Genomic DNA, 16,502 nt, shown 5'->3' on the forward strand with positions numbered 1-16,502 from the left:
AGGCCTGTTCCTTCTCCCCTGACTCATGAAAATACAGACAGGGACTTCCCCCTCCCGTTGATGTGAGTGGGGCTGCTTGTGAGGGTAAAACTATCAGGATTTGGTTTCTGGGATCACTTTACCACTGAAATGCAACCACCTCTGGAGGAGAGAGAAGCAGCTGGGCGCTCAGACGGAAGACAGTGCACAATGTGATAAGGGGCAGGAGAGCAAGGCAAGCTTCCAGCACATAAATATTACACAGGGATCTTTAATGTCTCTGCAGGCCAGGACCACAGGGCTTCAAATCTAGCTTGACAGCCCTCCCCATCATCTCCTACCATCCAAGTTTATTCACAAATGCTGGGCATCCTTTATCTGCACCTATCATATATTCCAGAGTAAAGGCCTACCCTGGAAGCTTTAATTAGGCAATTAATTAGACCACTCCTGTAAGGCCGACTCTTGCAAGCAGGGTTGTAGGATTGGGCCCTAATGAGATCCTTCCTCTAGCTTTATTGAGGTTATAACTGTCCAATCCCTCCTGCAAAGTGAATGTTCGTGAGGTTCTGATGAGTGCAAGCTCGGGGCAGGCTGCTTCCTTTGTTCGGTTTGCGGTGATTGAAAGGGTTTCAGATGCATAGTGTGTGGTCTGTATGTAGGAGCCAAGGTGGCCTAGCTGTGACAACAGAGACCTAGGAAGGCAGGCCCAGTGGGTTTAATCGTGGTGCTGCAGAAACTGTGTCACAGGGGCCTAGCCTGGGCTCAGAAACCTAGCACTGCTTCTCAGCAATAGTGTGATTGCTCCACGATGGGAGCCAGGTTCCTTGGGACAGGTACTCTGTTGTTATGCATTTGTACCGCATCTAGCCAAGCGGTTCTTGACCTTTCCAGACGCCTGTCCCCCTTTCAGGGGTCTGATTTGTGTCACATACCCCCGAGTTTCACCTCACTTAGAAACTACTTGCTTACAAAATCAGACAAAGACACAAAAGTGTTACAGCCCACTAGTGCTGAAAAATAGCTTGCTGTCTCCTTTTTATCCTATATTTGTAAAATAAATCAACTGGAATATAAATATTGTCTGTACCTTTCAGCGTATGGTATATAGAGCCATATAACCGAGTCATGGTCTGTATGAAATTTTAGTTTGTACTGACTTGGCCAGTGCTCTTTATGGAGCCTCTTGTAAAACTAGGCAAATCTCTAGATAAGTTGATGTACCCCCTGGAAGACCCTTGTGTACCCCAGCAGAGAACCACTAACCTAGCACAATGGGGTACTGCCATTGAGCAGGGCCTGTAGGCACAACCATTATAACCTGTTTGTTACCCTTCTGAAGGCAAGAACCGGCCTGGCAGCGAGATCCGTTTGACTGTGGACTCGTCTCCCTAAGGAAGCTGTAACTAACTCTGTCGCCTGGGGCATTTCAGACTGGTCTAGACAAACTACAAAGTCCAAAATAATTCCTTAGGCTGAACTATCTCTCCCTTGGGCTTAGCCCCAAACTGAAAAGGTTGGTAAAATCCCAGGTGGGCATTTTTGGCGGGATCGACTTGAAAGCAATCCCTGGGCAAGTAGGAGCCACCATGCTGCAAATCACAGCCACAGCGGGAATATGTCAGCAGTAACAGAGATCAGATCCCCTGCTCCAAGCAATGCTGTCTGCTTAGCCCCACCATATATCCTATCTCATGAACTAGAGGGAAAATATCTATAGGGTCAGCAGTACAAGACCCATTGCCTAGAAAGGAGCAGGTCTGAGTCTATGCAATAGGGGCCACTGGTGCTAGCTAGTTCATGACAATATATTCTCAAGCATAGAATCGCAGAAATGTAGTGCTGGAAGGTGCCTCCTGTGCTGGGCTGGACCAAGTAAATCTAGACCGTCCCTGGCAGGTGTTTGTCCAACCTGTTCTTAAATGCTTCCAATAATGGGGATTCCACAGACTCCTTTGGTAGTCTACTGTAGCGCATATGCTCTGTGCGTTGCTAACTCATTGACAAGTTATGCAGAAGACACCCCCCTTGCTGAAGGGGCTGTGCTTTTACAAGGAGATCAGAAGTTTCGATCTGTTGCTGCTAGAGAAAAAGGTAATAATTAGTCATTATTTGAAAAGGAAAGGCGTGGGTTTGAATGGGAAACATGAGATTGTACAGGCAGATGTCAAGCAAAGGCTGCCCGGCACCCACAAAACACAGCAGCAACGCACCGCAAGACACTGGAAAACAAACAAACAAACAGTCCCAGGCATTCAATCTGAACTACTAAAGGGAACTTCCCGCTGCAGTTAACTCCACTGCATTTGGAAAGTATATGCAATGATGCAGAAAAATGAAACACGTGTCCTTTTACTATTTGGAGCCTCTCCCTGTGGAGATAGGGGGAGCTGGGCCGTCAGAGGTACCATCTTTGACGCAACGCCACGGTCTTGTCCATTTGTCATCACCGAAGATTCCCTGGCACTTTTTGCAAGAGTCAGGGTGTGAACATCCCCAATGGCCAAACTCCAAGCTGGGTAATAATGGTCTCCAATCAGCAGCTTCAGCTGGAGACAGTCATTTTCACCTCCTACCCTCACCTGTTGTTTAGGGTAGATGCGGCACTCCACTCCAGAGATGGCTGAGTTTCAGCAGTGACTAAACCCATTCGACAAATGCTTTGAGACCCTTGTGGAGGCAAGGTGCCACGCACCGTACCCACGAGACGTCCTCATGATGCTGGTTGTATCAAGATAAACAAAAAAGGAAGCAGGATGTGAGCTGCTCGGAAGAAGATAGCGTTAGAAGCTTGGCTGTTTGCCAGCCTCCTTTGGGACACCTGCAAGGAGCTGCTGATCAGAAACCACAATGGGCAAAAGAAAAGAAACACTCCTGCATGACGAATCAGGACTTTTTGAGGCGTCATATGAGGGGTTTAGGAAGAAACCCGTGGGCCAAATCCTTTCCCCGACGCTGGCCTCACCAGCACAGCGGGTGGTGTGGAGAGAATCTGCACAAGGGGCATGGGTGAAGTTGATGAAGTCCTGTACCCCGGCATGCAGAGGAAGCCATTCCCCTTGCAGGTGCAGGGCAGCCACAATGGCACAGAATGGCCATGGCCATCTCTCCCCTCCCTGTTAGGGGAGAGGATTGTCATGTTCCTCCCCCGAGCATATCCCAGGTGCTGAGGCTGCATGCAGGAGGGAGGACATGGCCCTGTTAGAGATAAGAACATATGACTAGCTGGACCCTCTGTGCAGATATGGCCCCACAGTGATGCTATGCACTGCAGATCTGGGTCTCTCTGCACCTTCTGGTGGCCTGTAGCATGGTGAGATGGAGCATGCAGCAGCCCTTCCCAACCTTGCCAGTGTAATCAAACTACGACTTCAGCTGCCCCTCAAACTCCCCACACTCCCCTCCATTCTCTTCGCCCCACTCTGTAATTAAATGGGGATAGCCTACTGGGGCATGTACTGCTGGGAACAATCCTGCCCAGGAGGGCGTGGGTCACTGGGAAATGAGCTACGAAATCTCTTCCTTTGAGTCTCTCATTCCATGGGCTGCTCCTAATACATTTTGCGCGGGCGTATGTGCTTCTTTAGCTTAAGCAGTTGAGATTCATGCTTTTAACTCCAGAGGTCCTCCATTCAGCCCTGCAGAGGACGCTGGCCGGGCAGGGTTGTTGGATGCGCCCACAATGGGTATGCAACATAAAGGCCTCTGAGCATCTCCTCTTCCTGGCTGACTCCCTAGCAAGGAGTCCTATCTCACACCATCACCATTCAGCCACATTCACTTCCCCTTGAATAAAAATAATCAAATGATTCATTTTTTTTAAAAAAGAAAGTAGCATGGGGCTGCTAAAAAAACAACAACAACTAAACAAGTTCCGATAAGGTATATTACGGCCTTGCATTTCCAGTAACACAGGTATAGGCCTGTGTTGGGAGGAGGAGGTGTGACGGAAAAGTGAGCTACTTATTATCATGGTTTGTTACTTAATTACCACACGACTTATCGTCTTCCTTCCTTAATCTCACCCTTTGAAGCCCAACCAACCCCTGATGAATGGGGCTCTCTGCTCTTCCTTCCATGCCTTGCTGTGCCTCGGAATCAGAACAGGGATGGAAAAGCAGCTGCCATGAAAAAAAGGCTAAGAATAACACCCAGCACTGGGGGGACGTAGAAATAAACGTGAGAGATCAGGGGTCCGAGGGAGCGAGCGAAGAGTCTGGTGAGCAAAAAAAGTGGGAAACTGACAAAAAAGAGTTCTAATAGGAAGTCAATTAACCAGGTCTCCTCCAAGGGTTCTGGAACGGCAAGTCAAACCGTTCTCTCCTAGCGTCTTCCTCCGACTCACTGTTCTGACCTGGAGCAAGCCACTTAGGCCAACATTTTTAAACACGGGTTGCCTAAAGTTCGATCCATCTTTAAGCCACCCCGGGTATGAGCATATGCACCTAAACGTACAGGGCAACGTGTAAAGAACTGAAAGGAAAATGCCAGTAGGCAGGCGAGTTGTATAAATGATCTGCAACCCAACTAGGGGGGTGAAGATTCTGCGGAGTAATGTTGCCACAGTCACTGCACACCTCCCTCCTGTTCCCCCTGCAGGCTGGCTCCTTCTTTCTGGGCTCTCCGAGGTTTCATTGATGTGTAGGACCCTCTCCAGGGGGTGGCCTTTAAAAGTCATATTTTATTGGTGTGTTGTTTCCAAGACACTGCCTCGGTCTAGAATATTTCTACCAAATAGTGGCTACTGTTTTTTTCTAAGAAGTCTAATCCTGCAAGGTGCTGAGCACTGCAAATTCCTATGGAAGTAGGTGGGAGCGAAAATGCTCAGCACTATGGGGATTAGGCTGTACAGTCTCTCTCTCTCTCTAGCTCCTCTGCACATGGAACCGTCTGACATCCTGCCATGTATCCCACATGGTTTTGGTGGACCTAGTTCGTTTAAGGTTTTATAGTTATCCTACCCCAGGATTCACGTGTAGAGGGAAAGCAGAGAAGTTCCCCCTACCTCTACATCATAGTACCCAGGTCTCCTGACTCCCAGGCAGATGCTCCCTGTAGGCCTTTGCACTTCCAATGTACTCCCCACGCATCCTCCCAGCCTCCTTATGAAGCAGGTAAATATGGAATCTTAGACCAAAGGTTCTCAACCTCTTTTGTTCTGAGCCCCCCCCCAACAGGCTATAAAGAACTCCACGGCCCACCTGTGCCACGGTAACTGTTTTTCTGCATCTAAAAGCCAGGGTCGGCATTAGTGGGTAACAAGCAGGGCAATTGCCAGGGGCCCCCATGAAGCTACATTGCTCAGGCTTCAGCTTCAGCCCTCAGTGACGGGGCTCAGGGCCCTGGGCTTCAGCCCCATGCGGTGGGGCTTTGGCTTTCTGCCCTGGGCCCCAGGGAGTCTAATGCTGGCCCTCCTTGGAGGCCCCCCTGGCCCCTACTCAAGGTCCCCTAGGGGGGCCCGGACCCCTGGTTGAGAACTACTGTCTTAGACCCACTTCCCTGATGGCGAAACGTGAAGCACAGCAAGGGGATGGGGGTTGGGATGGTCCAGCAGCCAGTCAGTGGGAGAGCTGGGAGTGGAACCTAGGAGTCCTGACTTACAGCCAGAGGATAGCTGCCTACCCCGCTCCTTCCTCCGACCAATGACTCGATGGGGAGGAAGATACACTTGTGTACCCACAGCAAACTGCAGAGTAACTCCTCCTTGAGATGAGACATGATACAGATTTCTGATCTGCCAGAAGATCATTTCCAGGCGATGCTTCACACTGTAGTGAGAGAGGAAAAAAAGCTTAGCGTGGGTGTTTTGCATGGGAGTCTGCTGTGCAGCTCAACTGCAGCTCCCTGTAACCCACTTGGCTGTGAGATCATTTATCTTTAGACACTATTTCTGCCTTCTTCACCATGGTTCACAGGCGAGAGCAAAGCAAAGGCTGCCATCATTGTTCTGTTCCTTCCTAAGTAAGGTCCTGCATTTCCTTATCATCTTTTACCCCACCAGATCCCATAGCAGAGAGGGCTCACCTCATCAACCACTGCAGTGCAGCCCCTCCTGCTCCTGGGAATGGAACAGGGGCAGGCAGCTGTTTCACAGAGCACAGCTCTTTAGGACAGGAAGTAAAGAATAACACACCTAGTTGAAATTGCAGGAGGAACTTAAATAGGCAAAAGGCAGCTGCCTGAGCTGGAATTCGGTCAAGACAACAGAATCAGCACTTTTATTTTTACCAGTAGCACCATGGGATCTTTAATGTTCACCAGCCCCACTTGGTATTTGTCCACAAGTGGGTCCCTTCAACTCTTTATCCCAAATATCTGCTTTTTAACTGAATTTCATCACTACAAAATGTATCACGGGCGGGGATCTCTTTCCACCTCCCTTTCAGTCATAGGCATTTTGTTGCTGTTCACTGAATGCCCGCAGGCTTTGTCTGGGCCTAGACTAGAGAACTGTTTGTCAGTCACCTCTCTTCCCAGTTCGCTGCAGGCTGCCACGCAGGCGTGTAACCAAAAAAGTCGCTCTAGGGCATCTTCCTACATTGGCACGCAGGTCCCCTGTCCAGATGTGCACGTTTCTCCCTGGGCACATGCCCCCCTGTCCAGATGAGCATCCTTCCACATGCCCCGGGCGTAGGCCCCCTCCGTCCAGATGTGCGGGCCTCCGCCCCATCCAGATGTGCATCCTCCCTCCTCCAAGCCCTGGGCCCCTGCCCTCCCAGCCAGATGTGGCTCCTTCCCCAGGCCCCGGGCGTAGGCCCCCCCATCCAGATGTGCGGGCCTCCGCCCCATCCAGATGTGCTTCCTCCCTCCTCCAAGCCCTGGGCCCCTGCCCTCCCAGCCAGATGTGCCTCCTTCCCCAGGCCCCGGGCGTAGGCCCCCCATCCAGATGTGCGGGTCTCCGCCCCATCCAGATGTGCATCCTCCCTCCTCCAAGCCCTGGGCCCCTGCCCTCCCAGCCAGATGTGGCTCCTTCCCCAGGCCCCGGGCGTAAGCCCCCTCCGTCCAGATGTGCAGGCCTCCGTCCCCATCCAGATGTGCATCCTCCCTCCTCCAAGCCCTGGGCCCCTGCCCTCCCAGCCAGATGTGGCTCCTTCCCCAGGCCCCGGGCGTAAGCCCCCTCCGTCCAGATGTGCAGGCCTCCGTCCCCATCCAGATGTGCATCCTCCCTCCTCCAAGCCCTGGGCCCCTGCCCTCCCAGCCAGATGTGCCTCCTTCCCCAGGCCCCGGGCGTAGGCCCCCCCGTCCAGATGTGGGGGCCTCCGCCCCGCACAAGGGCGCGTCCCCGCCGGCAGAAGTCAGCGCCCCGCCCGGTGCCGCGCGGCGCTGGGGGGGCGGGGCACTGGCTCGCGCGGCTCCCCCGTCACGTGACGGGGGGGGGGCAGAGGCTTACAGAGTCCGGAAGCGGAAGCGAGGAGCGCCGGCCGGGGGGAGGGCCGGTTGCTGTGGTAACGCGGCGCGGCCGTGGCCATGGGGGAGCCGCTGGGCCCGCCGAGCCTCGAGAACTCGTACAGCCTGCGGCCGGCCTTCCAGCACAAGTGAGCGGCCGCGGCCGGCTGGGAGGGCCCTGGTTTGGGGGCTGGGAGGGACCGGGAGCAGTGAGGGCCCTGGGGGGTGTTGAGGGATGGAGTGGGGGACCCTGGGGGTGGGGGGAAGTGTTGGAGTGGGGGGGCTGGGGGGAGGTGTTGGGAGATGGAGTGGGGGGGCTGGGGGGGAGATCCGGGGGGGGGGCTGGGAGCAGTGAGGGCCCTGGGGGGTGTTGAGGGATGGAGTGGGGGACCCTGGGGGGTGGGGGGAAGTGTTGGAGTGGGGGGGCTGCGGGGAGGTGTTGGGAGATGGAGTGGGGGGGATCCTGGGGGAGATGGGGAGCAGTGAGGTGTTGAGGGATGGAGTGGGGGACCCTGGGGGGTGGGGGGAAGTGTTGGAGTGGGGGGCTGGGGGGAGGTGTTGGGAGATGGAGTGGGGGGGCTGGGAGCAGTGAGGGCCCTGGGGGGTGTTGAGGGATGGAGTGGGGGACCCTGGGGGGTGGGGGGAAGTGTTGGAGTGGGGGGCTGGGGGGAGGTGTTGGGAGATGGAGTGGGGGGGCTGGGGGGGGAGATCCGGGGGGGGGGCTGGGAGCAGTGAGGGCCCTGGGGGTGTTGAGGGATGGAGTGGGGGACCCTGGGGGGTGGGGGGAAGTGTTGGAGTGGGGGGGCTGGGGGGAGGTGTTGGGAGATGGAGTGGGGGGGCTGGGGGGGAGATCCGGGGGGGGCTGGGAGCAGTGAGGGCCCTGGGGGGTTTTGAGGGATGGAGTGGGGGACCCTGGGGGGTGGGGGGAAGTGTTGGAGTGGGGGGGCTGCGGGGAGGTGTTGGGAGATGGAGTGGGGGGGATCCTGGGGGAGATGGGGAGCAGTGAGGTGTTGAGGGATGGAGTGGGGAACCCTGGGGGGTGGGGAGATGTTGGAGTGGGGGGGCTAGGGGGCCCCTGGAGGGTGGGGAGTAGCGAGGGCCTGGGGAGGGGGGTGGAATCAAGGTTCTGGCTCACAAATCTTCAGTCCTGCCCCATCCCTCCTCCCCCCGCCACCTCCCTGAACACCGTTTTTTGTGAGGTCCAGAGGAAAGGTTGCCATTGCCCCCCATTCGCTGTCCCCTCAATTCTGTGTGGGGAAGGGAAGGTGGGTGTGGACAGTTACCCTTCTCATCTATGCTTGGAGGTATGTGTAACAGGGTTGGCACCCACCTCTCAGGAGTGCCCCCTTCGGTTTGGGCATCTCGGCATTCTTTAGGTCAGGAGCCCCCTTTCCGTGGTTCTCAAGCACTCAGCCCTCCGGCCATGTGACACTGTCTGCATGTTAACCAGCACACACCCCTTCTTGGGTATACAGTCCACAGAGACCTAGCTCAGTACCCCTCTGGTGGTCTCTCTCTAGCCCTCCTTTGGCTTTAGCCTTTATATAGTCCAGCCCTGGTATGGGGCCATATCCCCAGGGCTTCCTCCCTGGAGACACTAGCTTTCTGTAGCCCTCCTCAGGCTCAGTTCCTAGCAGCCAGCCAGGAGCCCCCCCAAGTCCCTGCCAGCAGACTTGGCTGTCCATAGTTCTGCTGTTCTTCCAGGCCTCCAGTCCATTCTTCTCCTGCTCCATGCAGCAACTAACTACTGCTCTGTTCTGCAGCCCTTCTTATATGGCCCTCCTGGGCCCTGATTGTTTGCTTCCCCTGCAGCCACTCTAAGCTGCTTGGAGGCCTCTCTACTGCTCCTTTCCTGGGATGGGAGCGGCAGAACCCTGAGTTCCTCCAGCAGGGGGCCTTTGGGCCTAGTCCACCCTATCACAGTATAACTGTGGTCCAGTATTAGATTTTATTTGCCCATCTACCCGACTAGAATGTAGAGCTGGTGGGTGTGTACAGTTTTGCAAGGTTGGTTAACTAGCTTCCACTTTTGCTGCTCTTTTAATGCATTTCCACTTGCCGAGAATGAAAGGTGAATTTTTCCACATAGCTACATTTCATCCTGTACTGTGAACTTTCTGAGATTTAGGATTTTTTTCCCCTGTTAGATTCCGATCTTCTGCAGTAAAAGAGTGCATCCATGCGATACTGAAGGAGAATCTAGCCAATGTGCAATACAACCCAGAGGAAACGCCGGGGCTCACACAGTCCTTATCAGAGACAATTAAAGATAGACTGAAAGGTAATGAGGATTGGTGGGGAAACTGCCTCTTTCCTTACTGAATTTGTTCCTTTCTTTTGCAAGTATTGATTCTCTCCTCTGTTTTTTAAAACTCCTCGATCACTGATGACTGACCACAACTCTATATTATTTAATAAACTAGTATATATGTACATGGTGCTTTACAACTTGGTCTCAGTCTTGAGGATCTTAACATTTAATTCAGACAAATCTGATTACATACAGACCCACTGGTGAGAGAGATCAGCTTAGGAAGTATCATGGAAGAAGTAGAATGCATGGAGCATGGGTAGCATGGAAGAAGGGGCATAACTGAGAGTTGGAGAGCGAGACCAGGACCTGATTCTGACCTCACTTCCATAAATGGAATCACTCCTGGTTTAGCCTGGTGTAAATGAGATCAGAATCAGGTCCAAAGGGACCACACTGGGAATCAGACTCATTGGGAGCAGCTGAGGGAAAGGTAAGAGACTAGGGAGCAAGAGGCTGTGGGTCATGACATCATCATGTACTGATGGCATATTGCAGCATAGCAGTGTTGTTTCAGAACATTGCATGTTTCGATTCCAGAAGTTATTTCAGGACCCATTAAATGTTCCCCACATCCAATTCTGGAATAACTACACAGATGAGAGTCAGCATTATCATTTTGGGAATAGGGTTGTACTCTCTCTGCTGTCTGCCTTTGCAGCAAGAGAACCAGAATATCATGAGTTCCTGCATTAATAGTGTGTTTTAGATCTCCCTTACAGAGATGCTAATTTTAAAATAGATTATGTAGCATAGGTCGTCTGAGCTATACCCAGGACCTGATTTCAGTGCTTTATAAAGATATACATGGTGCCCTGAGGCAGGAGTGGCCCAATACAGCCCACAGGATTTTGCCTGACTTCTGTGTCTGCTGTCATCTTGAATAAGGAATGACGCTGTGAGCACTACCAGATCTCGCATGTCACACTGCATCTTGCAGCGGAGATACAAATGGAGTGTAGCATGCTGGAGTCTTGCCTTATTGAAGATAGAGGCAGTGTTCTATTTTAAGCAAATTTGTTTTGGCTCTTGCATTTCTGGCGAGTTGCCAGTTTCACCCCCTCTACCAAATTGGTATCACCTATACCCTGATGGAACAGTATCTATTTGCTGTTCTTTTGGAATAGAACCAGACAGCTTTGTAGTCATGTAGCTCAGATCTGTGCATGCTCTCATGCTCTACTACTAAAACAGGAATGTTAAAGATACTAGTAATACATGGCAGAAACAGCAATCAATTTCCTCAAGATCAGAACAATTTTAAAATAATTCAGATGACTTGAAACTTCTGGGTTTCATGTAACAGCCTCGCTTCTACTCTGACCCATTTGTTTTCATGGGATTTTTTTTTTAACCCTGGAAAGTTGTCTAATTGGCATGGTTGGTGTTTGTTGTATCTGTTTGAGAGGTTTTTCCTCTCCCTATCCTGTGTTTCAAAGGTGTTGAGCACCTGCAACTCCCATTTATTTGAATCAGATTCTGGTGCTCAGCACTTATGAAAGTGAGGCCATTAGGCAGCTTATCTACTGTACATAGCATTCATTTCACTGCCCATTGGAAACTAAGAGTTTCTAGTTACAAAATAAATAGCTCTCTCCCTGTGTCCTGTCTGACTATAATAAAATTCTGTACTCTTCCATTTTGAAACTGTTCATTTTTCTCCCTCTTACTCTGCAGCAGAGGGATTTCACCGATATAAAATGGTGGTGCAGGTTGTGATTGGAGAACAGAGAGGTGAAGGAGTGAAGTAAGTTTTGTGCATTTCAGGTGTCTTGCTTTTGTCATCCTCCTCAAGAGTTAATACAGCAACACAACCTTGCTCCTAACTCTCTGAGACAGGCAAGTGTTCTGCAGGAGGTCAGACTAGATAATCACTATGGTCCCTTCTGGACTTAAAATCTTTAAAACATAGCTCATGTCACAGAGTTCTCTCTGCTGTAATTAGCAAAGCAAGGCTGTTCGTATCCTCTTGTTAGGCAGCAATTTACTAAGGGCCAGATTTTCAAAAGTGCCCATCTCCCATTTAGGCCCCCAAATAAGTATCTAGACTTTCAAAAGAGCTTAGCACCCAACATGTAGAATTCTCTTAAAAATCTGACCTCAATTGTGGGTGCTGAGCGCTTGAAAATGTGGCCCCAAATGCTGGTGATTAGAGAAGAATTCTTACATGTTGACATAGAAAGATTGTGGCTTCCACTAGTGCTGAGCTAAGAAAAGAACGTGTTGAACAACCCAGGAAGTAGGTAATCTGTATCTGCTGGGTTTATCTTCAGTATCTGTGTGCTCCTCAATGAGATAAATGCAACAGATAAGGGTAATCAGATCTCATACCCTTTGTGTAAGCTGATTAGAGATCAGGAAAGAATACCTCTTCCCTGTGCATTACATCACGTACATTTGGCGAGATATAATGTGTGTGTGGTGGTCCCCTTCCTCTAAACCATCTCCATGCGGGCCACTGTCTGAGGCAGGATACCAAACTCGATGGACCAATGATGTAATCCAATCTGATGAATCCTGTGTTGTTGAGCTTGAGGCAACAGCACCAGAACCGGGGGCCCAGGATGCCATGGCCCCCCCCCACTTCTTAATACGGGCGTAGTTTGGAGGGCAGTGGGGCGGTGCTGGCCGAAGGCTTGAAGTTTAGGGGGGCAGCACCACTGCAAAGTGCATCCCCTGCCGGTGCTGCTCCGCAGCTGCCCAAGGCTTCCAGTCTGGGGGGGCAATGCAACTCCCTACTCTCCAAACTACAGCCATGTTAAAAAGTGAGGGGCAGGGCCCCTGGGCCCCCCCAGTTCCAGCACTGATGACCCCCTCACTTCTACAAGGTTCTGGCGCCCTTAACTTGGTGTATAAACCATTGGAGGAAATTCTCTAGCCTGTTATGCAGGAGGATGGACTACATTTATCATAATGGTTCCTTCTGGTCTTAAAACCTTAAGTTCTTTGCTATGGGGTATCAAGTTGGCCCGCCCTGAGCTCTTATTGACTCAGATAGTGTCTGAGGTGGGGAAATTGCAAGTAATGCTCTCCCTAACTCTCTGAAAAACATCAACTTCATCCAGCACAAAGTCACATTCCCAAGTCCAAATGAGCTGGTTTTGTTCTTCAAAGGAAAACAACTCTTGGCTTTCAGGGAAAGTAGTGACCAGGTATTCATATCTCAGTTTACCCCCCCAGGTTGCCGTGTTAATGGCTTATCCCAATTCATTTGTTTAGCATGGCTGCGCGGTGTTTCTGGGATGCTGACACTGACAACTATGCCCAGGATGTTTTTATTAATGTGAGTATTTGCAATTTTTCCCGGGGAAAATTAAGTGAATCTGTTCTGTGTGTATTTATAGAGAGAGAGATTCTGATCACAGAATGTGGACTTGATACATTAACCTCTAGGCCATTTGTTTGTACTAAGTACCAAGACAATACGGAAAAAAATACCAATAGTCAGCAGTGGAATTTGTATAGGCCCCAATTCAGCAGTCTGTCCCTATTCAGCAAAGCACTTGATGATGATACTACAGTACTTAGATCTTACATAGTGCTTTTCATCCAAGATCTCAAAGCACTTCACAAAGGAGGTGGGTATTCTTAGCTCCATTTTACAGCTAGGGAAACTGTAGCACAGGGAGGTAAAGTTACCTAAGGCCATGTTTAATGCTTTGCTAGTCAGAGTACAGGACTGGAAACCAGGATATCCTGAGCTTTGCCACTGACTGTCCTCTGACCTTGAACTAGTCACTGAACTCCTCTGCAAAATGAAGATAATATTGGGGTGCTGAGAATTAATGTTTGTAAAGTATTGTGAAGAAGAAAAGCCCTGCTTACATTCTAAGTATTTAAGCAGTTAAAAGTGAATCAGATACCATAAGGATGTCTTCTGCAAAACTTGAACCTGTGTTATTTGTCATCTTTAACCATTTAGTGCAGCATCAGGATTTCTAAGTTTAGTGGATAATAAAATGACTTTAAAATAAAAGACAAAAACTTGGTGTGCAAGTTGTTTTAGTCTGTTTTTTTTTTTTAAACACTCTTAAGTTCTTGTCTAGATTTTCTTTATACCAAATTAAGGACATAACAAAAATGTAATCTTTGAACTTTTAGTTGGGCTTCAATATGATCACTTGTTTCAGTGAGAGGAGTACACTTTTGTTAAAACTAATATGCTTCTCTATTGTTTTCTCAGGACAGTCTGTTCTGCGTGGTAGCTGCATTTGGCTGTTTCTATTACTGATGCCAGTGAAGACTGCAGAAAAGTACTACAGTAATTTTAGAGAGGAATTATTTTGTTTGGTTTTCTTCAATAATTTATACTAAGGAGGAGTGTACTCATGTTTTCTCAAAGTAGCAGACTTACAATTGTACAAAGCCTGCTCACTGTATCTCTATAATACACTGATGTGTCCACAACTTCCTCTTCTTTCCTGCTTGTATAAATATAGCTTTGTAGCATATTGTTATTCTTTTGTCTTTTTAATCATCCTTCCTGCTTTGTGCAAAATGGATTTATTAACTCCTAGGAGCCAGATATAGTGCCTTAAAAGGACTAGATTGCTTTTATTAGTAGTGACTTGTTTCCATAATGTAATAAATATTTATGATCAATGTAATATAATAAATACAAATGTATATATTATACCTTTTCCCAGCTTTGTCCATACCTATGTGTCTGATCTTGTCTCTTCTAGCACTAGCATCTGCTCCCTCAACTCCACCAAATATGCCAGCCTTGAATGTTCATATAGCTGCTTCTCCCACAAATGTCTCCATGTTTCCTGCCATGGCTAGAATGCCCTCCTTCAGCTAGGCCAGAAGGCCACTACTCTGTCCTCTTGTAAATCTCTCCTCAAGACCACCTATGGCTGTGATGCTTATAAGAAACCATGGTTCAATCTAGCTAACGTTAATTGGCCAGTTGGGGAGAGCTGATATTTAAGAAGAAAAACAATTTAAATGATTCAGAGCCATTAAGTCGGACTCATTATTAGGCTGTGTGACTAATGATTCTATGACCGTTACCCTCATCCTTCCTTCCTGTCATTTGCTAAATTCACTGGTTGCGTCTTGTTTCACATTCGGCCCAGATCCTGCAAAAACTGACAGCTCACATGCTTAACTTTAGCATGTGAGTTGTCTCATTGCCAAGTTAAGCATGTGCTTAAGGGGTTGCAGGATCGTGGCCTCAGTTTCTAAGCACTATGAGGCAGGGACCCAGTCTACTTATTTGTCCATGCAGAGCTCATCACAGTAGGACTCCAATGTTGAGTGGGATCGCTGGATGCTACCACAGTATAAATTAGCAAACAAAAACTACGTTTAGTGACAGTTAAGGTTGCAGCAGGGCACATCCCTCCATCCCAACCCTTAAAAACAGGAAAATTAAGGGAAAGACGTGTGCATTCCTTTCCACCTTCACATCACCTGCAACAGAGAGCTAACACACTCTAGTGCGCCATAATGCTTCACTCCAATTGCCACCAGCTACCCAAAAGCCATATGTACCCTGGCTGCATCCAACTTGAACTCTGCTACAAAACCTTGGCAGTGACCTCATATGCTTTTTATGTATCAACCAATCAGCACATCTGACTGTCACCCATTCATGCATTTGGGAATTTATTTTGCTTTAACGCTGCAAGTTGGCTGAAGCTGAGGTACAAAGAAAAGTGAGACAATCCAGTGAAAAGGGACCAGGAGGGGTGATTTTTAAACTCTTGTTCTTTCTATACCAATTAATTTTTCACCAAACCACTGTGAAAAATTAGATTTCTTATGAAAATGGGATTTTTACAAACAAAAGGGTTAACGCTCCTGTCAAATCGAACTCCCTAACACAACCCTACTATAATCTACCCAAGCTAACTGAGGGTATCTTCCCCCTTTTTCAAGAAAAATGTAACAGCTCCGGCTCTAGAGAAAACATACTGCAATACAGTGCTTTGCCCCAACTATGCTAGTTGCCTAGATGAAGCGAGCTGTCGCTCACCAAAGCTCATGCTCAAATAAATGGGTTCGTCTCTAAGGTGCCACAAGTCCTCCTGTTCTTTTTGCGGATACAGACTAACACGGCTGCTACCCTGAAACCTAGATAAGTTAATGTACAAGTTGTGATGCAGCATCCTTCCATTTTTAGGTTTGGTTTTGATGGCTAATAGAATCCATCAACACACAAAGGGTCTCCCAGGCCTTCAGGCAAAGCAATGTGTTTCCAGCCCCAAGGCAGACATTTGCGTGTAATATGAGACCTAGTGCATGTGGTTGTCTCCCTCTAGTGGCTGGCCCCAGCCATGGTAAGAACCTGTCATTTCCTGACACAGTCCTCCATAAATGAGCTATGTTTCCCCCTTGTGGATCTCAGAGGCCCCATAGCACTATTGCCTGGGGATCCTGCCCCACACTAAGCCCCGCCCCTCACTTCCAACCCCCTTCTTCCAGCAATGCAACTACTGCAGCTCCCTTTGTTTTAAATCTTGTCTCTCTTCCTTCCTTCTGGTGGATCACTGAGGTTTTAATCCCTCTCGCCCTTCCGGCACGGCCCCACCTTGTCAGGCTTCTTCTGCACCCTCAGAATGGCAGATCGGCCGCGAAAGCACCACAGCAAATCCAAAAGGTGCTCAGTGTGTGAGGCTCCCTTTCCAGGAACATCAGAGGGAGAACTGTGTCCTATGTGCTGCCAGCCCGCCTCCCCCTTCTCTGTCACAGGGTTGGGCTTTGAGTCAAAGTGGCGTGATGGGGCCGTATCTCCTGCACGTAGCCAGGACTCCAGCGGGGAGCCGTGGGACTCACAGGAGGAGGAAACTCCTCCACCATTGCCACGCTGGGTAAGTTA

At 49.6% G+C, this 16,502-nt stretch overlaps 1 protein-coding gene across 1 annotated transcript; it reads left to right on the forward strand.

Annotated features, from left to right (window-relative positions):
• Nucleotides 1–7,375: 7,375 nt before the first annotated feature.
• On the forward strand, nucleotides 7,376–14,316 carry DYNLT2B (dynein light chain Tctex-type 2B). Its single transcript, XM_073359069.1, has 5 exons — nucleotides 7,376–7,514; nucleotides 9,513–9,646; nucleotides 11,354–11,423; nucleotides 12,896–12,959; nucleotides 13,860–14,316. The coding sequence occupies exons 1-5, from the start codon at nucleotides 7,447–7,449 to the stop codon at nucleotides 13,905–13,907; spliced, it is 384 nt and encodes a 127-aa protein (XP_073215170.1). The 5' UTR covers nucleotides 7,376–7,446; the 3' UTR covers nucleotides 13,908–14,316.
• Nucleotides 14,317–16,502: the final 2,186 nt, after the last annotated feature.

This window comes from Lepidochelys kempii, chromosome 9 (assembly GCF_965140265.1).
Source record: "Lepidochelys kempii isolate rLepKem1 chromosome 9, rLepKem1.hap2, whole genome shotgun sequence".
In the NCBI taxonomy this organism is placed as follows: Eukaryota; Metazoa; Chordata; order Testudines; family Cheloniidae; genus Lepidochelys; species Lepidochelys kempii.